The 22,589-nt window shown below is 46.1% G+C and overlaps 1 protein-coding gene, 1 long non-coding RNA gene and 4 other non-coding genes across 8 annotated transcripts; 1 reads left to right on the forward strand and 5 right to left on the reverse strand.

The window, feature by feature from the left end:
- Nucleotides 1–659: 659 nt before the first annotated feature.
- Nucleotides 660–17,186, forward strand: LOC101826386 (tRNA selenocysteine 1 associated protein 1). Of its 3 annotated transcripts, XM_040756452.1 has the most exons (9): nucleotides 661–817; nucleotides 1,526–1,623; nucleotides 3,896–3,995; nucleotides 4,668–4,720; nucleotides 8,266–8,397; nucleotides 10,676–10,795; nucleotides 14,866–15,028; nucleotides 15,167–15,200; nucleotides 16,941–17,186. In XM_040756452.1, exons 1-9 carry the CDS (start codon nucleotides 791–793, stop codon nucleotides 17,075–17,077), a joined length of 864 nt encoding a protein of 287 aa, XP_040612386.1. In that variant the 5' UTR covers nucleotides 661–790; the 3' UTR covers nucleotides 17,078–17,186. The 3 variants fall into 3 exon arrangements, with proteins under 3 accessions (XP_040612387.1, XP_040612386.1, XP_040612388.1); XM_040756453.1 differs by lacking the exon at nucleotides 10,676–10,795 and having other exon boundaries at nucleotides 660–817; XM_040756454.1 differs by lacking the exon at nucleotides 8,266–8,397.
- A 674-nt stretch (nucleotides 17,187–17,860) lies between these two features.
- LOC106021904 lies at nucleotides 17,861–20,351 on the reverse strand. The gene is made up of 5 exons (XR_001197043.3): nucleotides 20,111–20,351; nucleotides 18,893–18,957; nucleotides 18,597–18,661; nucleotides 18,295–18,346; nucleotides 17,861–18,051 (listed from the first exon to the last, which is right to left on the reverse strand). It is a non-coding gene; the product is annotated as an uncharacterized LOC106021904 (long non-coding RNA).
- LOC121144199 lies at nucleotides 18,118–18,193 on the reverse strand. Its single transcript, XR_005881523.1, has one exon. It is a non-coding gene; the product is annotated as a small nucleolar RNA SNORD99 (small nucleolar RNA).
- Nucleotides 18,438–18,570, reverse strand: LOC121144189. The gene has a single exon (XR_005881513.1). It is a non-coding gene; the product is annotated as a small nucleolar RNA SNORA61 (small nucleolar RNA).
- LOC121144188 lies at nucleotides 18,734–18,859 on the reverse strand. The gene has a single exon (XR_005881512.1). It is a non-coding gene; the product is annotated as a small nucleolar RNA SNORA44 (small nucleolar RNA).
- Nucleotides 19,223–19,356, reverse strand: LOC121144181. The gene has a single exon (XR_005881504.1). It is a non-coding gene; the product is annotated as a small nucleolar RNA SNORA16B/SNORA16A family (small nucleolar RNA).
- Nucleotides 20,352–22,589: the final 2,238 nt, after the last annotated feature.

Here is a 22,589-nt window from a genome sequence, read left to right on the forward strand (position 1 = left end):
GCACTTTGGAGACTGAAGGAAGAGAATTGCCAAAAGTATGTACCAGGACGGCTTGAGCAACATAATGAGACCTTGCTTCAAGACTAAATAGATAAATAAGAATTAAAGCGTGGGGCTGGAGATGTGGCTCAGACGTTGAAGACAAGGAATGCACTTTCAGAGGACTGGGGTTCATAAAAACAGGCGGAAGCAGGTAGATCTATATGACTAGGCACTTACAGGCTAGCCAGGGCCACATAGAGATTGTGTCCCGTACACAACACACATAACGATGGGTGAGAGTGATTTGATTTATCAAAAGAACTGTCCCTTAGTCCTCTCCGCCATAGGGCTTTATGAGAATGAAGAATCTCATTACATCTTCAAAACAGCCCTCGCGGTTTTTCAGCTGGAATGCTCAGAGCAAGAGGACAGCTATAGGGGCCCGGGCTAGTCCACAGTCCAATCGGAGCGTTCCATCGCTAATTTACCTTCGTGCTAATGCTTGGAAGTCCCTACTGAGAGAACCTTACCTCCCTTGATTAAATATTTACGTGGTTTTATTAAAATACTGAGTAGCACACCCTACTGTTTTTTTTTTTTTTTTCAGAGCCCGCACCAGCCAGGCTTCCGGCGCCCGAATGGAAGCCACGCCCCTGCCCGTGTCGGGGCCACGCCCCCTACGAGCCGGAAGCTGCTGACAGACCCGAGGAAAACCCGGATTGGCGCGACTAGCCTTCCCGACTGCGTGTGCGCGGGAGGCGTCGCGGGTGCGCTCCACAGGCCCGCACGGTCCCCGTCCGGATGCGGGATGGCGGCCAGCCTGTGGATGGGAGACGTGAGTGCGGGCCGCCCCTGCTCTGAGGAGAAGAGGGCCTCAAGTCACAGGGGAGGGAGGGCCTGGGGGCGACGGGCCTTCAGATCCAGAAGGGCGGAGGTGAACCGCACGGGTTTGGTGACTCAAGAAAAGCCAGGCCGGGAGTATTGGCGCGTCGCATGCCTTAATCCCTCACTGAGGCAGAGGCAGGAGGCCCTCCTAGACACTTCCAGGCTCCTTTGGGCGTCATTGCGAGGCCCTTTCTCACCCTGGCCCTAACAGGAAAGAGAGGCTGGGCATCAAAAGGAAGATTGATCAGATGCAGAATCCACGGGGTATAGGTTCTGGGGTCCCCTTTTCAATATAGGAAGGAAAAGGAGATTTTGGGGGTCGAATGGGAGGAGCCTCAAGGATTGAGGGGCCCTTTGTTTCTAGGGCCGGAGGCACGGGGAGTTCCATAAAGGGGAACGATTTGTTATTTTTGTTTGGAGATTGGGGTGGGGGTCTCACCTAGGTCTGACTGGTCCTGGAACTCACTATAAAAACCAGACTGTCCTCGAACTCACGCAGAGATCTGCCTGCCACTAGCTAGCCAGTGTCGGGACTACAGGCGTGTGCCACACCGCCCATCAAGGGGAGCAACTGGAAGTACAGGAGGAGGTTGGAGCCTCGTCCCCCCTCCCCGTGGGGCTTCCGGAACTGAGCCTCTCTGCTGTGGTTTTTATGCAGCTGGAACCCTACATGGATGAGAACTTCATCTCTAGAGCCTTTGCCACCATGGGGGAGACCGTGATGAGCGTCAAAATTATCCGAAACCGCCTCACTGGGTACATCTCCCTTTTCATCTTTCCAATTCTCACTTCTGCTGTCATTCAGGAGAGTAAACATGGCTGGGAAGCAGGGCTTCTCACCTAGTTGTAGTAGTCGTCACACAGTATTATAAAAGAAACATGGGCAGAGGGGTGGATGCTTGCTGAGCAGAAGCACAGAGTTTTTCAGGTTTCAGTACCCTGGTGTTTGAGGGCAGGATGCTGGAGCCTGTGTTCCGAGTGCTGTGTTGTGTGATCTTTGTAATTAACTTGTGTGCTTCACTTACCGTTATTTTATTTTATCCCAGGTGCATACCAATCACAGGTGCACCAGCAGCCCTGGCTCTTTAAGCTTTATCTTTGATTACATGTATGTATTGAGTTGGGGAGGCAGGGTGTGCAGGTGCCCATGGAGGCCAGAGGTGTCAGATCCTGTGAAGCGGCCCTGCGTGGTTGCTGAGCCTCAAATTGAGGTCCCTTGGAAAAGCAATACAGAACTTTTTTTTTTCCCACGAGACAGGGTTTCTCCATGTAGCCCTGGCTGCTCTGTAACACAGGCTGGTCTCAAACTCAGCAGTGCAGAACTCTTAACTGCTGAACTGTATCTCCAGCTCCCATTTATTTAATTTTTAGCATGTGCCATCTCACCCACCCACATAACCTCCCCCCCTTTTTTTCAAGAAATCAGGGGGGTTCAGAAGTACAAGGTCAGGGGAGGGCAGCGAGGTAACTCAGGAAGTACAAGCACTTGCTTCATAAGTCTGTTGACCTAAGTTGGAGATCCTGGACTGATGACACATTGTGTAGACTTCTCAAATAACTAAGCTGGGGGGAGTGGCACCAGCCTGTAGTGGCAGCACTTGGAAGGCCAGAATAGCCAGAGCTATATAGTAAGACCCTGCTCAAAGAAACAATAACAAAGAAACCCGAAATAATTCTCAAGTAGTTAATACAAATATTAAAGAATGCCCAGCCGTGCAACCTCAGGCTCTTTGTCATTGGACAGAAGAGAAACAATCAGACTTTGTCATTGGTCAGAAGGGAAACAATTTCAGGTTACCTTAACTGATTGTAAGGATACTGTGTTCATGGGGGAGTTATTATAACACCCCTTACAGATAGCCAAACACCAGGACCCTCACATCCCCTATGTACATGGTGTAATATCCTCACCTATGCTTGTCCTCCTGTTTCCTGAAAGAAGACTATGACACTAACACAGTGTACATGCTTTGTTAACTGTATTGTCGGGGCCAGTGGTCCTCAACCTTCCTAGTGCTACAACCCTTTAATACAGCTCTTCATGTTCTGTTGACCCCCAACCATAAGTTGTTTTGTTTTGTTTTTACTAATTTAGGACTTTAATTTTACTACTGTTATAAGCCATGTATGAATCTAATAATGTGACCCCTGTGAAAGGGTTGTTCAGCCCCCAGAAGGTCTTGACCCACAGGCTGAGAACTTCTGTTCTAAAGTGTTCTGATCACAGGCATGCACCACAATGATGAGCTCCTTCCTGACTTTCAGCATGCAAAAGCCAATCTTTTCCTCTTCTGATGGCACTCACCTGCCTCTCAAGCTGACTATAGAATCCAGGGCCTTGTGTATATTCCGCAGGAGCTTTCATGTAGACTTTTTGTTTTTCAGGACAAGGTTTCTATGTAGCCCTGACTTTCCTGGAATTCACTCTGTAGCCCAGGCTGGCTTTGAACACACAGATCTGCCCGCCTCTGCCTCCTGAGTGCTGGGATGGAAGGTGGGCTTTTTAAGTAGGTAACATCATTATCTTCTGCATTAATTTCTTCTGGTATTTTCTCCATGGGTATCCTTAATTTCTTGTATACTAGATAGTTGATCTGAAGGATTGGATGTGTCATGTTAAGGGTTTTTGTCAGTATTTCACAGGTGATGTGGCATATACGTAATAAATGGTTATTAAATAATTCAGGGACTGTTCAGATTCACTGTCCTTGTATTAAATTTGCAAGTTATTTCTGATTTGGAATATGGGGTGGAATAATAATAGTGGTTCTATTTGAAAACCCCCTTTAAACTGGGTGGTGTGTTACGTGCTTTAATCCCAGCACTTGGGAGGCAATGGCAGGCTGATTTCTGTGGCTTTTAGGCCAGCCTGGTCTACAGAGTGAGTTCCAGAACAGCCAAAGCTACATACTGAGACCTTGTGGTAACAGAAAGTAAAAAAGAAAAAGCAAGCCATTTTTCCTCTCTTGAGGCCAAGATGTGCCTGGGCATCTTTATCACTTGGTTTCTCTTTTTTTTTTTTTTCCAGAATCCCAGCTGGCTACTGCTTTGTGGAATTTGCAGATTTGGCCACAGCTGAGAAGTGTTTGCATAAAATTAATGGGAAGCCCCTTCCAGGAGCCACACCTGTAAGGATATTTGGGTGATGATGACCTTGCCATTTTTATTAATTACCACCACATATTCAATCGCTACTGGATACTTGTATCGTAGTATTGTCTTTGATTGACCAGGAAGCTGAAGCGGGGAGGTGCCGAGATTTTCTGGAGGCAATACAGGTAGTAAGTGACAGAGCCAAGATTCAGATGGAAGATTGATTGCCCACAAAACCCTGGCCCTTTCCATTCTGTAGTACTGCCTTGTATGACAGAAGACTCAAAAATCAGGCTGGGGGTGTAGCTCAGTGGTAGAGTACTTAATCTAGCATGCCCAAGACCCTGGGTTCAGTCCCCAGCCAAAAATAAGGACTTTAAACTCTAGGTCTTTTACCTGATTGAGAATCTAGAACAGGCTGGTAGCTGCAAGAACACATTTCAAGAGAGTTACATTCTGCTCTTCCCACAGTTACTTAGCTTACAGCTGTACCAGCTGGCACACCTGGGCTCATAGAACCATGGAGCTGGCAGTGCCCTTAACGGTCAACCGTGCAACCCCTTCATTTTATACAGGAGAAAAGCTGAGGCTTAGAGAGGGGGAGATGTTTTGTCCAAGGTAATTTATTTCAGTTTTTTTCAAATATTGTTTGGTTTTTGAAAGACCCTTCTCTGTTTTAGTTTGTTCATGTGTTTTTAAATTTCCAGGCAAAACGTTTTAAGCTGAATTATGCCACTTACGGAAAACAACCAGACAATAGGTAAGTAAGGAGCTGCGCCGATATAGCTCAAGCCCCAGTATATATCTGGATTAGAAGCACAGATATCATGATGCCAATTACTGCCAAAAAGAGGGTAGATAATTGAATCTGGGTATAAAGACATACTCTCCTGCTCTCTGGCCTCCATCATGTCAAGGCCATCTCATCTCTTTCCTGGTTTGAATGGGGGGGAGTCATGGTCTCATATATCCCAGACTGGCCTCAAAGCTCCCTATGTAGTCAAGGATGACCTTAAAATTCTGATCTTCACAGATAGAAAAATGGCTCAGAGGTTAAGAGCATTGACTCTTCTTCCAGAGGTCCTGAGTTCAATTCCCAATAACCACATGATGGCTGACAACCATTGGTAATGAGATCTGGTACCTTCCTCTGTCCTGCAGGCATACATGCAGGGAGAACACTGTATATATAATAAATAAATCTTTAAAAGAAGTTTCTGATCCTCTGCCTCCGTCTACCTCCCATGACCACTTCAACTCTTATAAAGGAAAGAACTGGGGCTTGTTCGTAGTTTCAGAAGTTTAGTCCATTATCATCATGGTGGGTAGCGTGGCAGCAGGCACTGTAGGCATGGTGCTGGAGAGTAAGTGAGACCTAGATCCTGATCCAAAGGCTGAAAGAGCAAGGTAGACACACACTGGGCTTGGCGTGGGCTTTTGAAAACTTAAAGCCCACCCCTAGTGACATACATCCTCCAACAAGGCCAAAACTCCTAATCCTTTTAATCCTATCAAAGAGTGCCATTCACTGCGGCTGGAGAGATGGCTCAGAGTACTAGCTGCTCTTCCAGAGGTCCTGAGTTCAAGTCCCAGCAACCACATGGTGGATCACAACAACTGTAATGAGATCTCGTGCCCTCTTCTGGCCTGCAGGCATACATGCAGACGGAACACTGTATACAAAATAAATAATGTTAGAAAAAAGTTCTATTCACTGGTGACTAAGCATTCAAATATATGAGCCTATGGGGACCATTCTTATTCAAATGCCCACAGAAGGCAAGAACTCTGTATCCTGAGCTCTGGCTATTTATTTCTTGTATTATTGAAACAAGATCTTTTTCTGTAGCCCACACTGGCCTATAATTCACTAGGTGGTCAAGGCTGGTCTCAACTCACAGCAGTCTCTATGCCTCATGGGTGCCTAAGATTACAGCTGTGTGCCACCATGCCTGGTGAGGCCCCAACATGTGTTTAGTACCCCCTTAACCTTCCACCATGTTAACTTTCCAGGATTTGAGGTTTTATTCAGTAATAATCTATAACAATGTGACTTGATTATCATTTTCCAGTGGCTGTCTGGAAGTGTTTGACTGCTGTGTTAGGGATTTAACAGTCCAGACTAGATAGTCCAGTTTTTCATTTCCACACTGGAAGCAATCCTGCCTGTTTCACAGAGCTTCTAGTTTAGCAATGGTTCTTCAGCCCCATCTCAGACTCTAAAGGCAGCACTGTGGTCCAGCGTGGCGGCATCCTGTTGTCCTACCTAGCTCTCAGCACTCAGGAGACAGGCAGAACATGACCTTTTTTGGTTATTTTGTTTTGTTTTGTTTTTTGAGACAGGATTTTTTTGTGTAGCTTTGGAGCTTGTACTGTCCCTGACTCTGTAGACCAGGCTGGCCTCGAACTCAGTGAGATCTGTCTGCCTCTGCCTCCTGAGTGCTGGGATTAAAGAAATGCACCATCACTGCCTGACTAGTTTTTGAACTTTTTAAGATAGTGTCTCAGAAGCTCCACCAAGTGTGTTGTCTATCGACCCTGTAATTTCATTCTTGAGAATTTATTCATGGATTTTTGCAATGAGTAACCTCCTAAGTATTAGTTAGAGCATGTATGTGATAAGAAACATTGAGGGGAATCCTAGATAACCTGATAATAGATAAGTGGAGGCTATAATATGTTCATTTATTGGAAGGCTCACAAGACATGTTGCAGTATCCTGGTGTTAACAATATGACTGTGTTGCCTAGACTAACCTCAGATACCTGCTGTAGCCTCTTGAATAGCAGAGACTTAGAGGTGAAAGTCACTGCACCCAGTTTGGGCAATATATGAGATGACAGAGATGTAGCTCATTAGACAGAGTGTTTATGTACTCTGTCCTGAATTCACTCCCCAGCACCAAATAAACTGGCAGATACATGTCTGTAATCCTAATGCATGAGAGGTAGAGATAGGTAAATCAGAAGTTCAAGATCATTTTAGGCAAAATACAGAGTTTGAGGCTACTTTGAGCTCCATGAGACTTTTTCAAAAAACCATGTGCTGGAGAGATGGTCCAGCACTGAAGAATGTCTTGCTTTTGCAGAGGACCACAGTTCATTTCCACCGTGTATATAGGTATGGAGACAAGGTCTCATGTAGCCCAGGGCAATACCTAAAGCTGGCCTTGAACTTGTGAATCCTCCTGTTTCTCCATGAGCATGGAAAACCATACCTGGCTTATAATTTTATACAAAGAATATGTATCTTGCTTGAAATGCTAAACTAAGACCTGGCATGGTGGCATAAAACAAAAACTGGATCTGAATCTCAAACTAAATACATTTGTAAACATTCCTAGAAAAAGTTTGCTGGCCTTGTTCCAACATGGAGATAAGGGTCTTCTTTTATTATTGGAATTAAAATATACATTGAATACTGTCTAGTTTCTTAAAAAGAAAAAAAAATTCTGCTGTTCAGATGTGGTGGCACAGGCCTTTAATCCCAGCACTCAGGAGGCAAGAGTCAGGAGAATCTCTTTGAGTTTGAGGCCAGCCTGGTCTACAAATCGAGTTCCAGGACAGCCAGGGCTACACAGAGAAACCCTGTCTCAAGAAACAAAAAAGCAAAACCTCCTTATCTGCTTGCTCTCACTTGCTCTCTTCCTATCTATGTTTTTAGAGACAAGGTCTTGGCTAGCTTGGAATTTTACTGTGTAGACTAGGCTTGCCTCTGCCTCTGCCTCCTTACTTGTGGGATTATAGGTGTGTTTCTTTTGTGTGGTCCCTCTGCCCCAAGATAAGGTTTCTCTGTGTAGCCCTGGCTGTCTTGGAACTTTCTCTGTAAAACAGGCTGACTTCTAACTCAGAGATCATTCTGCCCGAGTGCATGCCCCACCACACCCAGCCCTGTACTTTTGATGCTTAAAGTCAGACAGGTTTTGTGTAGTTTGTGCAGAATTCAGATCAGGGTACTGTTTCTATAACACCTTTGTCAGAAGTATAATGAAGTATAGTGTAAGGCTGACTAAGCCTCACATGCAGTAAAGTGGGGTATCTGACTAGACAAATCAGATTTGGAGTTCCTGAAAAGGCCCTAGAGGCTTATCTGAACTGTGCCCTTACTAAGTATGTCAATGTGTGCCTGTAATCCCTGCACTCAGGAGGCTTAAGCAGGAGGATTGCTGGGAGTTTGAGGCCAGCCTGGGCTCCATCACAAAACTTTTTGTCTTAAAAAAGAAGAGGGGAGAAAGGAAGATTGCAGAAACTGACAGCAGGGTTTTGATATCTTTTTTTGTGTGTGCTGACTCTTCTCTCCTCTCAGCCCTGAGTATTCCCTCTTTGTGGGGGACCTGACCCCAGACGTGGATGATGGCATGCTGTATGAGTTCTTTGTCAAAGTCTACCCCTCCTGCCGGGGAGGCAAGGTGGTTTTGGACCAGACAGGCGTGTCTAAGTAAGGCCTTACCTGCTATTTATGTCTCCTCTTTGTTCAGCATTTTTACCTCCTGGGGGGAAGTAGTATAGAGACACCATGGAGGGTGGTGGTTGGCAGTGCAAGCTTTCCAGCCAGGCAACTAGGTTTGAACCTCAGCTTCATCACTGACAAGGGACTGGGCACTAGACTAGTTACAGATACTATTTTCTTATCCATAAATCAAAGCAATCTAATACTATATGATTAACATGGGATTAGAGGAAATAATATGAATAGCTGTTTCTTACATTTATTTCTGTTACTAAGGCCTTCTGTGTAGTTAAAAATGTTAAATTTAGCCCAGTGTGGCAGTGCACATCTGTATTCCCAAAATTCAGGGAGTGGGGTGGGAGAGATGGCTCAAAGATTAAGAGCACTGACTGCTCTTCCAGAGGTCCTGAGTTCAATTCCCAGCAACCACATGGTGGCTCACAACCATCTGTAATGAGATCTGGTGCCCTCTTCTAGCATGCAGGCATACATGGAGGCAGGATGTTGTAGTCATAATAAGTAAATAAATCTTTAAAAAAAACTTGGAATGGAAGCAAGAGGAATAGAAAGTCAAGGCCATCCATCTTTGAATACATAGTGAGTTGAAGGCCAGCCTGGGCTACATGAGTCTGTCTGTCTCTCGCTCTCTCTCTCTCTCGCTCTCTCTCTCTCTCTCTCTCTCTCTCTCTCTCTCTCTCTCTCTCTCTCTCTCTCTCTCTCTCTCTCTCTCTCTCTCTCTCTCTCTCTCTCTCTGTTTTTTTGAGAGAAGGTTTCTCTATGTATCCCTGACTGTCCTGGAACTCACTCTGTAGACCTAGACTGGCCTCAAAATCAGAGATCCACCTGCCCCTTCCTTCCAAGTGCTGAGATTAAAGGCATGTGCCACCACCAAACCATCTGAGACTTTTTCAATCCTCCCCCCCTCCCCTAAAGAAAAGAAAAAGGAGGGTTAAATTTTCCATTTTAAAATGGAGAGACCTGTCAACACTTGGAAGGTGGAAGCTAAGTATTTCTGAACTTAAGCCAGCCTGAGCTAACAAACAAGAAAAATGAAGGTGGACTTGTTGACATGGATCTATAATCCTATTTGCCACAGCAGGATTGCAAGTTCGGGGTGTTTGTATGCTGTGCAGTGAGTTTTAAGGCTAGTCTAGGCAACTTAGCATAACCCTGTCTCAAAAAAATAAAGATGACAGCCTGGTTTACACAGCAAGTTCCAGGATAGGCAGCGTTATGCAGAGAAAACCTATCTTGAAAAAGAACAATTAAAAAAAAATACAATCAGAAGGCTCAGTGTTGGAGAGTTCACCTAGCATGTACAAGGTCTTGAGCTTGATTTCCCTCTCAAAATAAGGTTCTTTTATTTTCTGTTACTCTTTGCTGTGCACGGGATTGAACCCAGCCACACACCCCCATTCTCCCCATTCTAAGAAAGGCTTGTTCTTTTTGTATTTTAGTACTAAAGTTTGCACTTAGATACTTAGTGTGCTAAGCCAATGCCCTACAATAGAACTGTTTCCTCAGTCCTGTCTTCTCCCCTTAGTTTTTCCCATATGGCCATAGCTGACTTCAAACTCACAATTCTCCATGCTTACCTTCCCTGGTACCAGAATTACAGGCATGTGCCACCATCACCCTCAGAAAGGCTTATTTTTTATCAGTTAAGTCATTTTACTCAGACTTTAGAAGTGTGGCATAGAGATAAGTGCTTCTGTTGTGTGTGACTTCGGGCTCCTTACCCTGTCTCTGAATTTCTGCTGCTCCTTATGCAGTGTGGTACTCCATGTGATGGGGTAACCCTGAAAGTGTCCGCAGTACCTTGTCCATATAGCATGTGCTACTAATTGTAGGTATTATGAACGGTCTCTAAGTAGAGTTTGACCTCAAAGGGACAAAAACCAGGTCTGTCTGTAACTGCTTCCATGCATGCCTAGTACAACACAACAGAAAGTCTGAAGAGTGTGCGGCAAACTTCACCTATCCATCCCCACAACTGCACGGTGGTAATAATGTTGCCTTCCACTGGCTTGGGAAGGAAACTCCTGTTTGGGAAGGAGCCCCTGGATGAAAGTGTGGAGGAGAATGGGGAACTGAACTGAAAGGAGGAATTCTCAGAAATGTCAGGGTCATACTGTGTGACTCACTGTCCCTTTCCAGCCCTTTCTCCTTAGTCTCCAGTCCACCCTTTCTACCCCCCTTCTCCATGTTTCCTCCTCATCGTCACTTTTGTGATCTAAGTCGTGTGTTGGTTTTTTTCTCCCTCCAGGGGCTATGGTTTTGTGAAATTCACAGATGAATTGGAACAGAAGCGAGCCTTGACGGAGTGCCAGGGAGCAGTAGGACTGGGGTCTAAACCTGTGCGCCTGAGTGTGGCCATCCCTAAAGCGTGAGTCCCACACAGAGCATAGACCTGGGCTAGCCTGCCCTGGGCCCTTTGGCTGTTTGCTGAGTCAGGAAATCCGTATGTGTGATAGAAGGCTAAAGAGAGGCAGACGTTACAGATATAGTGTGCTTTGCCCAGGCTTGTGTAGGACATGAACTAGCATAGCCACACAGCCCTGGAAGCGCATAGCCAAGGAGTCAGACATTGAGGGTAGGAACAGGGGAAGTTTGTTTGGTGCTGGATCCTTGCTCTTTGCCCAGCAGCTGCTGTTGGCAATTTATTAATAGAATTTGTTAGAATTTATAGAAAGAATTCTAAACAGTTTCTGAAATATTATGTGTGTCTCACTGTTAAATTGTCATGCTAGCTAGGTAAAAAAAAAAAAAAGACTTATAAATCCATATATGTATATAGTTAGTTAGCTAGTTAGACAGGGTCTCCCTGGTCGTCTTTGTTTTTTTTCTTTGAAATGGTCTTACTTCCTGTCCTTGGCTGGCCTGAAACTCACAGAGACCCACCTGCCCCTACCTCCTTCAAGTGCTGGCATTAAAGGTGTGTGCCATCACTCCTAGCCTGTGTGGTATTTCTTATCCTTCATCAGCCTGTGCAGTATTTCTTTTTTTTTTTTTTTGGCTTTTTGGCTTTTTTCGAGACAGGGTTTCTCTGTGGCTTTGGAGGCTGTCCTGGAACTAGCTCTTGTAGACCAGGCTAGCCTCGAACTCACAGAGATCCGCATGTCTCTGCCTCCCGAGTGCTGGGATTAAAGGCATGCGCCACCAATGCCCGGCTTGTGCAGTATTTCTTACCAGATAGAAATTTCACTCACTAGGAGGCATTATCTGGGTTATTACATTTTGGGTGATTACAACAGAGGATGTTCTAGTGGCATCCAGTAGGTTATAGCTAGGGGTGCTGTTCAAGCTGCTGCAGTACACAGGGCAACCCTATAGCTAGGAATTAGGCAATGCACATCTATCACTGGCAGAAGTAACACGGCTGAGATAGCTTTACCACAAAGTACAAGGGCAGCCAGATTTGCCAGTGCTCATATTGAAGCAACAGAGACTTGAATGTTTGACAGGGTTTCTTTGTGTATCCCTGGCTAGCCTAGAACTCGCTAACAAGCTGGCCTCAAACTCACATAGATCTGCCTGCTTCTGCCTCCAAGTTTTTTTTGTTGTTGTTTTTGTTTGTTTGTTTTGTTTTTTTTCAAGACAGGGTTTCTCTGTATTGTTTTGGAGCCTGTCCTGGATCTCGCTAGGTAGACCAGGCTTGGTCTCGAACTCACCGAGATCCACCTGCCTCTGCCTTCCGAGTGCTGGGATTAAAGGCGTGCACCACCAACGCCCAGCCCCCAGAGCGATTGTTTTAAAGTAAGTTACAGGTCTGGAGAGATGGCTTACTGACTAAGAGCACTTGCTGCTCTTCTAAAGGATCTCACTTTAAGCAACACACAACCAACTATGACTTTAGTCCTGGGATTAAAGGCGTATGCCACCAACACCCAGCCTCAATTCCCTTTTTTTTTTTTATATTTTTTTTATTAATTCATTTTTCACATTCCAATACCAGTCAGTTCCGTTTCTTGTTCATATACTACATATGCTATAAACTGAATAAGTCAGTTTACATGTGGTAGGATTTATTTCCTTTATTATTACAGGGTTCAAACCCAAAGTCTTACACTAAGTTTTGAATTTCATAAGTAACATTCATTTTCCCCTCAGTTTATTATACAAACATGCTTTTCCATATAGTTGCAATTATTTTCGTGTGGTTTTGCTTGTTTTGTGTTACAGTAGTTTTAGTTACATCCTGGTCTAGAATTAGGTGCTTCAGTAATCAACAGTTGGACTTGCCTAGCAGCGGCTGTTCTGGAACTCAATATGTAGACCAGGATGGCCTCAAAGTCACAGAGCTCTAAGTGCTACGATTAAAGGTCTGTGCAACTACGCCTGGCAACTTTGTTGGATCAAGTGTGTCACTGGGGGGTGGGCTTTAGGGTTTTAAAAGCCATGCCAAGCCCAGAGTTTGTCTATCTGTTTCTCTCCCCCTCCCCAGGATGTAACTCTCACTTATTTACTAGCTCTAGTTTTTAATTTTTAAGACATTTTAATTCATTTTACTTATTGTAGTATGTGTATGATGTGTGTATGTGTGTCCTCGCAAAGATGTGCACAGGTTCCCACTAGGTATGTGGTCAGAGTACAATGTCATGGAGTTTCATCTTTATGTGGGTTGTCAGCCTTACACATTTTCATCCACTGAGCCACCTTGTCAATTCCAAAGTGTGTAAGAGTCAGCTTTCTGGTTGGTATAATAAATAACACCTCTATTGTATGTATCTCCATCACTGAAAAAATATAAAAGCAAAGTACAAGTCCAAAGTAATTCATCAACTTAAGGTAGCTGGGGAATGTAGTCGATTTTTTCTTTGGACCACCAACCCACAAATAACAGCACTGAGATGTATTATTAATTATGAAAGCTCTACTTTTAGTTTAGGCTTGTCCCTAACTAACTCTTATGACTTAAATTGACCCATTTATATTAATCTGTGTTGTATCACGAGGCATTCTCTCCATGTCTCCTGATATCTGCTGTGTGCCTGGATTCCTCCTCCTCTTTCTCTGCCTGGAAGTCCCGCCTATACCTCCTGCCTACTGATTGGCTGTTCATCATTTTATTAAACCAATGAGAAAGTGCCTTAGTAAAGGCACATCTTCACAGTGTGCAGAAAGAAAGCTCAAGGTAGAACATTGCTTAGTATGTGCATGACTGAGTTCAGTTCTACCACAAATTAGTTATCAATGCAGGGACAGTAAGGCTGCTGTAATATGGGAATGGGGAATAGGATTACATGGTCTGTAGTTTGAAATACATCTTGAATCATCTTTTTTTTTTTTTTTTTTTGGTTTTTTTCGAGACAGGGTTTCTCTGTATTGTTTTGGAGGCTGTCCTGGAACTCACTCTGTAGACCAGGCTGGCCTTGAACTCACAGAGATCCACCTGCCTCTGCCTCCCGAGTGCTGGGATTAAAGGCGTGCGCCACCAACGCCCGGCCATCTTGAATCATCTTAAACCCATATCTTTAAAAATTTTTTTAAGATTTATTTAAGTTGGACAGTGGTGGCGCGTGCCTTTAATCCCATCACTTGGGAAGCAGAGGTAGGCGAATCTCTGTGAGTTCTGAGACCAGCCTGGTCTACAAGAGCTAGTTCCAGGATAGCCTCCAAAGCCACAGAGAAACCCTGTCTCAAAAAAAAAAAAATAAGATTTATTTATTATGTATGCAGTGTTCTGTCTACATGTATGCCAGCACAACAGAAGGGGGCGCCAGATCTCATTACAGATGGTTGTGAGCCACCACGTGATTGCTGGGAATTGAACTCAGGACCTCTGGAAGAACAACCAGTGCTTTGAATTTCTGAGCCATCTCTGCAGCCTCATTAAGCCTCGATTTTTATTTTACACTTTTTTAATTATATATTTAAATTAGAAACAAGCTTGCTTCCCGTGTCAGTCCCAGCTCCCTCACCCTCTCCTCCACACTCATTCCCTCCCCCCCCCTAGATTTTTTATGTTATCTTTTCCTGAACTTTTGCAACTGTCAGTGAAAAGAGCCTCCCAAGATCTTGAGAAAGGGGCTGGAGAAATGGCTCAGTAGTTAAGAGCATCTGACTTCAATTCTGAGCACCCACCTTGCAACTCACAACCATCCAATGCTTCTTTTGGTGTGTAGACAAAAACATCCATATATATAAAACACATAAATATGTTTTTCCAAAAAGAAAATGGATCTTGAAGGAAGAATCAGGCCTGACAAGACAGACAACCTGAGCCAGGAAAAGCTTGTCTCTAAAGAGCATGGGTTTTGCACGCAGACTGCCTAGGTCTTAATTGCGTGACCCTGGACCAGTCACTTAAGTGCTCTGCCCTGTCCTGGGCCTTCAGACTTATAGCAGTGATGGGGATACAGAGTGTGGGGGACCCCAGGAGTGAACCTCTCAGAGCACTTAGTGCAGTCCTTGGTCAAGGGACATGTTCTTACATCTGGTTTTGTTTCGTGTAAGGAGCCGTGTAAAGCCAGTTGAGTACAGCCAGATGTACAGTTACAGCTACAACCAGTATTACCAGCAGTACCAAAACTACTATGCCCAGTGGGGCTACGACCAGAACACAGGCAGCTACAGCTACAGCTACCCCCAGTACGGCTACACACAGAGCACCATGCAGGTAACCACGTGTGGCAACTCTTGGGTCTCAGTCCCCCTCCAGGACCCATTATTTTACCATTAGTAAAATGGGGAAGACTAGAGAGACCCAGTATTTTCTCAGGCCCCTCTCCTCACCTGCCCTCTCCTCTCTTGACAGACTTATGAAGAGGTTGGGGATGATGCACTGGAAGGTAAGAGTCCCTTTGTGCTTCCGTTAGCTGTGGCAGGTTCCAGTTAGGTGACCCTCAGCTAGATGTTAAGAAACACCAGGGACGCATGTGCTTTCTGCCTCCATGTACACCTGCAGGCCAGAAGAGGGCACCAGATGGTTATGAACCACCATGTGGTTGCCGGGAATTGAACTCAGGACCTGTGGAAGAGCAGCCAGTGCTCTTAACCTCTGAGCCATCTCTCCAGCCTGACCTGGCATACACACTGTAGATCAGGCTGTCCTCAAACTCACAAAGATCTGCCTGCCTCTGCCTCCTGACTGCTGGAACTAAAGGTATGTGCCACCGCCACCCAGCTCCAGCTGAGTTTTAAATGACAGGTTGACATGAGATGACTACTTTGAGTTCATGGCCAGGTTATGTCACATAGTGGAATTTTGTATCAAAAGAAAGATCAGGTATGATGGTACAATCCGTTATTCATAGCACTAGTGAGGCAGAGGCAGGGGCATCTATGAGTTTGAGGCTAGGCTGGTCTACACAGTGCCAGGAAAACTTAAGAGAGAAGAGGGCTGGTGGGTGGTGCACGCCTTTTTTTTTTTTTTTTTTTTTTTTTTTACGAGACAGGGTTTCTCTGTTTTGGAGGCTGTCGGTGGAGCCTGGCCTGGAACTCACGGAGATCCGCCTGCCTCTGCCTCAATAGTGCTGGGATTAAAGGCGTGGGCCACCAACGCCCAGCTTAAATGTGTAGCCCAGGCTGGCCTCGAACTCATGATCCTCCTGCCTCTGCCTCCTTCAGTAAATCCTACTGGCGTGTGCCACCACAACCAGTGGTGCACGCCTTTAATCCCATCACTTGGGAAGCAGAGGCAGGTGATCTCTGTGATTTTGGGACCAGCCTGGTCTACAAGAGCTAGTTCCAGGACAGCCTCCAAAGTCACAGAGAAACCCTGTCTTGAAAAACCAAAAAAAAAAAAGAGAGAGAGAGAGAGAGAAGAGGGAAAATTTAACTCATCTTGGTGTGCTAGCGTAGAGCTTTAGTCTTAGCATTGGTTCTAGACTAGACTGGGCCACACAGTGAGCCTCCTAGAGATGCTCTACTGAGGATTTATTTCCCATTGTGAGCATCTTTTCATGTTCAACGTGATCTCCAGGTCCTGTCTCAAAACCCAGGGTTGTTAAAAGACATTCTCAATATATCCACTCAGAAATGGAGTTATAGGGATGGATGCCACCACCATTGAAATGTATGTATATGTGATTTCTGAAAGAGACGGGACCAATTCCCCAGTTCATGTGACTGCACCTTTTATCAGACACTGGTTTAGTTCTTAAGGTGGCACTTAGGATTCATTAACCCCAAGTTTTTCCAAACCCACATGTTAAAACTGAGAAAATCGGGGCTGGAGAGATGGCTCAGAGGTTAAGAGCACTGACTGCTCTTCCAGAGGTCCTGAGTTCAATTCCCAGCAATCACATGGTGGCTCACAACCATCTACAATTAAATCTGGTACATGCCTTCTTCTGGCATGTAGACAAACTTTATCTGTAATAAATAAATCTTAAAATTTTAAAAACTGAGAAAATCTTAAGACTGCAATTAGAGAGACAGATGTAGCTTTGAAAACTGGAAAGGGAAACAACTGCTGTCACATGCTCCATCTTCCTGGCACCCATTCTATGATACCTGGAGGCAGGAGTCTGAACCCTTCCAGGTGTTTCTTTTGCCTGTTGTGACTTTGTTCCTTGCCTTTCCTCTAGACCCAGCGCCACAGCTGGACGTGACTGAGGCCAACAAGGAGTTCATGGAACAGAGTGAGGAATTATATGATGCGTTGATGGACTGTCATTGGCAGCCCCTGGACACTGTATCCTCAGAGATCCCTGCCATGTTGTAGCCAATACATAAGGATGGACTGTCATGAGGACATTATTTTTCTGTATGTGTGAAGCTTTTATCCTTTTGAAATGGTTTCTAACATTTTAATAAATTACTGTTTACTCAGATTATGCAACACCTCACTTATTGCATTCATGTTTTAGTAACTGGTGAGAGCCATGTAAGGGAATTGTTCTAACAGGAACTTGTTAAGTCATGACTAGAGAAATGCCTCAGCGGTCAAGGGCACTTACTGCTATTCAAGGACACAAGTTCTGTTCCCAGCTCCCAATTCAAGCAAACTTCAGGGGCTTTTCTCAGTAATTGGGTGGTTTCCTGAGACTGTTTCTCAGTGTAGCTGGCCCGAACTCGGATCCACCTGCCTCTGCCTCCGAGTGCTTGGTGTGCCACCAACTCCCGGTAGCATGATAGTTTTTTGTGTATGCAATGTGTGCATACTTGGCTCACCTAGAGGATTTAAGATTTCAAAACAGTTTAATCCCAGCACTCGGGAGGCAAGACAGGCGGATCTGGAGTTCGAGGCCAGCTGGTCTACAAGAGCCTCCAAACCAAAAAAAAACCTTCGAAAGCAAGTCCCCCAGTTGATGGCATAGGGCTATTCCAGCCTGCCACCATGTAGCTGTCTTCACCAAAGGAAAAAAAAAATATGGTTAGCAGAGGACCTAGGCATTGGCAATCAGACTGGACTTTAATCCACTTCTGGGAACCGAAGGACCGGTTTGCTGCTCTAGATTCACAGGCACAAGCATCCACTTTCAGACACAAGTGAGACACTGCATCATTTTAAATTACAGAAAAAATGTTTTATTGACCCAATTACATGTTAAATCACAAAGCATTTCAACACAGAATTCTTGGTGAGTATCCCTTGTTGTCTGTAGACCGGACTGAACTTGAACTAAAGGTATGCACCAAAGTTCCAAAAGTATTAGCAAAAGCTTCTGCTTGCTTCAAGGTTGTTCTTGATTTTTCCTGAAAAGTGGAATTCCATGTTAGTTCTGACCTTAGGCACAATCCCCCCAAGAAGCCTCTCCTAAGAACTGGCCACTCAGTCCCATATCCGCATTTCTCATCCATAGATGTCCGCTCAGATTAGGTTTCATCCTGGACCAGTGTCTAAGCTCACTTGAACCCCTCCTCATCAATCTCCCTGGTTGCAGGAGTAGCAGATGAGCAATCTTCTACAGAGGACAGGGCTCATTCTGGCCAACTTACCCAACCAACTGCAGATCAAATCAGTGATGGGACCTTTGCTGGAGACAAGGCCCTAAAAGTAAACAAATCATTTCAGAAATCCAGGTACTACAATTCCAGAGACATTTTTAATTCTCTATTCCACTTTATAAGGGCCCAGGCAGGCATGTATGAATCTGACCCCGTGCTCTATAGCAGACTACATAGCTGTGAGGCCGGCCAGTTTCAGCATGCTCTCCCTCCTTTACGACCACCAAGACCAGCGTCAAGATCCGATGGGAAAGGGAACCGGAGGGTCGGGCTATCTCAGACAGCAACTTTACCTTAGTGAATTCAATGAGCAGGCAGTCAGACTGGCCTCGGACTTTTTCAGGTGCCTTGGTGTAACCTGCGGAAGCAAAAAGCATTTTGCCAGGGACAGAATAGTGTCCCAGGTAGGGAGTCCCACCCCAGACCTAATATATATAGGAAAGTCGAGTGGCAGCTGCAGACACTGCTGGCCTGGGCTGTCAAAGTCTTTCCAGTTACTCTGGCATGCAGTTGGAGAGCCACGGCCACAACAGCCGTAGCCCTTGGGAACATGCTGTGTCTCACCAGTAATCCCAACACCACCACTCACCAGGCACTGCTTCAGCATTCCGTTACATCTTCTGGTCTCCTTATCAAGGTCTTCATCTGGCACAGCTAAGAAAGGCAACACAATTACCCGCTATAATCCCATTCCCTGCACCCGGTCCACAATTGGTCTTTCGACTGGGAATGTGAACCCACAACATGGCTGTCTACCAACAGGTGTTTGACAGGTGAACATACTTGCAACTGCCCTTGTATGTTCTTCAGTCCAGCAAGCCACTATTTTACTAACTCCACACTGACATTTTTGTTGGCGTGTATAGCATAATTAAGTTAATGAAGGTCTCTAGATACACCTAAGAGGATCTCATGGTGGAGCTGTCTTTTCCCAAAATGTTGCAGAACAGTTACAGTAAACTGAACCACGACCGTCAAGGAAAACTTTCTCTGGGCCTCCTTTTTGACCACAGCAGCTATGTAGAAGCAGCTGTAGCTTCGATAAGGGCCTCAGGTAGTGATGGGGCTTACAAGACCTTAATCCCACAAACCACTTGGCTTTTACTAGAATATCCTACAGTTACAGCTGTCAACTAGAGACATAAAATTTAAAAAAGCAATCCTGCTAGCTCAAAAAGCCACAATAGTACAATACCTACAATCTTAAACATTGAGACAGGTTCTTGACGAAGCCTAAAACTCATAACCGGCTGGGCGGTGGTGGTGCACGTCTTTAATCCCAGCACTCGGGAGACAGAGGCAGGTGGATGTGTTAAGTTTGAAAGTAGCCTGGAATACAATAGCTAGTTCCAGAAAACCTCCAAAGCCAGAGAAACCCTGTCTCAAAAAAAACCCTCATAACCGTCCTTCCTCCAACAATAAACGCATTCGTGAGGCATAGCCAGGCGGATGAGTTCGAGGCCAGCCTGGTCTACAGAGCGACTTCCAGGACAGGCAAAACTGCAGTGGAAAACCTCGCCTCGTGGAGGGGAGGAAATCTTAGGTTGGAGGGCTATGGTTGAGATAGGGATCACGTAGCACGTGCCAGAATCCAAGAATTCGACTCCAACTCCTTGTATCTGCTAGGGTAAAACTCCGGGAACCAGCAGCGAGGTTACGAGGCCAAGTGTGACTCTCAGAAATAGCTTTCACAGGGCCTCTTCCGCTGGCGTCATCCGATAAGGTCATCTCACCCTAACACGCACCCTTCAGCCCGCAAATGCTGTCACCATATCCCACCACCAAACCAATGGTGGGCCTCACTCACCAGTCCAAGGGCGCCGTAAGCAGGCCGCTGACTACCACTGCGCCAGCGGCCATCGTGGCCACCTTGTAGGAACCCCACCGTCGAGATGGCGGCTGGCTGCGCATCCCACTGCCTTGGGGGAGGCATCAGGAGAGTGCGATCCGAGGACGGCGGGCCGTGGAGGGGATGAGACGACGTAGATCGCAACTGCACAAAAACGAAAGCACGCGGGCCCAGGAGGAAAGGCCGAAACAGGGCCCGCAGCCGGCTTATATAGGCTCGCGCCTCCGCGGAAGCGCCTGCGCCTTCCGCCCGCTGCGCCTGCGCCTGCGCCCACCGCCGGCCGCACGGTCCCTCTGGGAAATGTAGTCCTCGCTCACATCCTGATCCCTTTCTGAGGCGACCCTAAATGAGGAGTATTGAGGCTTCCATCCCGGTGACAGCAAACTGGACTGACATCCAAGACCCCGGCTGAGAATCTTAGAAAGTGTTCTCTGAAAGGTACAGGCATTACGCTGGCCTGCCCCGTTACCTGGCAGGATGCACTCAGGCAGCACTCTGGCCAGCCCAGAGTTCTGTGAGAACCACGCAGGTGCAAAGGACCCCTTTAAAGGACTGACCCCTGCCTGCTTATGCTCTCTTTTACTTTTACTCTTTTACTGTCGTCTTCCTCTTCATCTCATCCTCTGCATGTGCAGGCAGGCAGACCCAGCCTTTCCTTCCCAGCACACCCCAGGGTACCTGATTCCTCTCTCTCTCTCTCTCTCTCTCTCTCTCTCTCTCTCTCTCTCTCTCTCTCTCTCTCTCTCTCTCTCTCTCTCTCTCTGTCTCTCTGTCTCTCTCTGTCTCTCTGTCTCTGTCTCTCTCTCTGTCTCTCTCTCTCTCTCTCTCTCTCTCTCTCTCTCTCTCTCTCTCTCTCTCTCTCTCTCTCTCTCTCTCTCTCTCTCTCCTCTGCACGGGTTGGTTACCTCTCACCCTTTTCCTCTGTCTACCAATAAAACTCCACATCGTTGAGTCACAGTTTTAGTTCCCTGACGGGGAACCTAGACATTTATTTGTTTATTTATTTGTTTGGTTTTACGAGACAGGGTTTTTCAGGAACTAGCTCTGTAGACCAGACTGGCCTCGAACTCACAGAGATCCGCCTGCCTCTGCCTCCCCAGTGCTGGGATTAAAGTTGTGCGCCACCACCGCCCGGGGAACCTAGACATTTTAACCACACTCTCCACTCTGAGCGTCCTGGGATGCTAGAGTGGTTAGAGGGCTTCTTGAGAAAGGAGATTTTTTTTTTCTATTTTGGTTTTTTCGAGACAGGGTTTCTCTGTGGCTTTGGAGGCTGTCGTGGAACTAGCTCTGCAGACCAGGCTGGTCTCAAACTCACAAGGACCCAGTTGCCTCTGCCTCCCGGGTGTTGGGATTAAAGGCGTGCGACACCAATGCCCAACCCTACCTTGTTTTTTAAAACTGTCTCTCTCATTGGCTCCGAGTTTGTCAAGTAGAGTAGGGTAATCTTCCTGTCTCCTACTCCCAATGCTAGGATTACAAGTTCTGGGGATGAAATTCAGGTCCTTAGGTTTGGATAGCAAGCACTTTATCAGCTAAGCTATCACTCCAGTCAATGTATGTCTTTTTCTGCCTTCCTCATGAGTATGGGGGGCTCTCCAAGAACAAGAACGTCGCCTCTGTCCTCTGTGCTGTGTGTATCCTAGAATATAAAAGACAGGATTGGGCCAGGTGGTGGTGGTGGCGGCGGCGGCGGCACACGCCTTTAATCCCAGCACTCGGGAGGCAGAGGCAGGCGATTTCTGTGAGTTCGAGGCCAGGCTAGTCCGACAGCCTCCAAAACAATACAGAGAAACCCTGTCTCTTAAAACAAAAAACAACAACAAAAAGTCAGGATTGGTGCTGGAGAGATGGCTCAGAGATTAAGAGCACTGGCTGCTCTTCCGGAGGACATGAGTTCAATTCTCAGAAACCACATGGTGGCTCACAACGGTCTATAATGAGATCTGGTGCCCTCTTCTGGCCTGCAGACAGAACACTACACATGATGGATGAATGGATGGATGGATGGTCAGAAAGAGTTCGGCAGACAAAGCAATGGCAGTGCAACTCTAAAACCTGAGTTCATGCCGGGCAATCATGGCACACGCCTTTAATCCCAGCACTCGGTAGACAGAGGCAGGTGGATCTCTGTGAGTTGGAGGCCAGTCTGGTCAACAGAGTGAGTGCCAGGATAGGCTCCAAAGCTACACAGAGAAACCCTGTCTCGAAAAAACAAACAAAAAAACCCTGAGTTCAATGACCAGAACCGACATAAAGTATTTTAAAAGGTAGCCAACTCACTGGAAAGATCACCCAGTGATGATTGGAGGGATGAAACTTGGCTGTGATTGCATAGCCAGTAAGTGGCCCTTGAACCACAGCCCAAATCTCCCCAGTGGAAATGTGCAGTCTTAGCTGCTGTGGTATACATTTCTGTCTGAGCCACCTCGTGTAA

The sequence above is a fragment of the Mesocricetus auratus genome, unplaced genomic scaffold (genome assembly GCF_017639785.1).
Source record: "Mesocricetus auratus isolate SY011 unplaced genomic scaffold, BCM_Maur_2.0 Super-Scaffold_100014, whole genome shotgun sequence".
NCBI classification, from domain to species: Eukaryota; Metazoa; Chordata; class Mammalia; order Rodentia; family Cricetidae; genus Mesocricetus; species Mesocricetus auratus.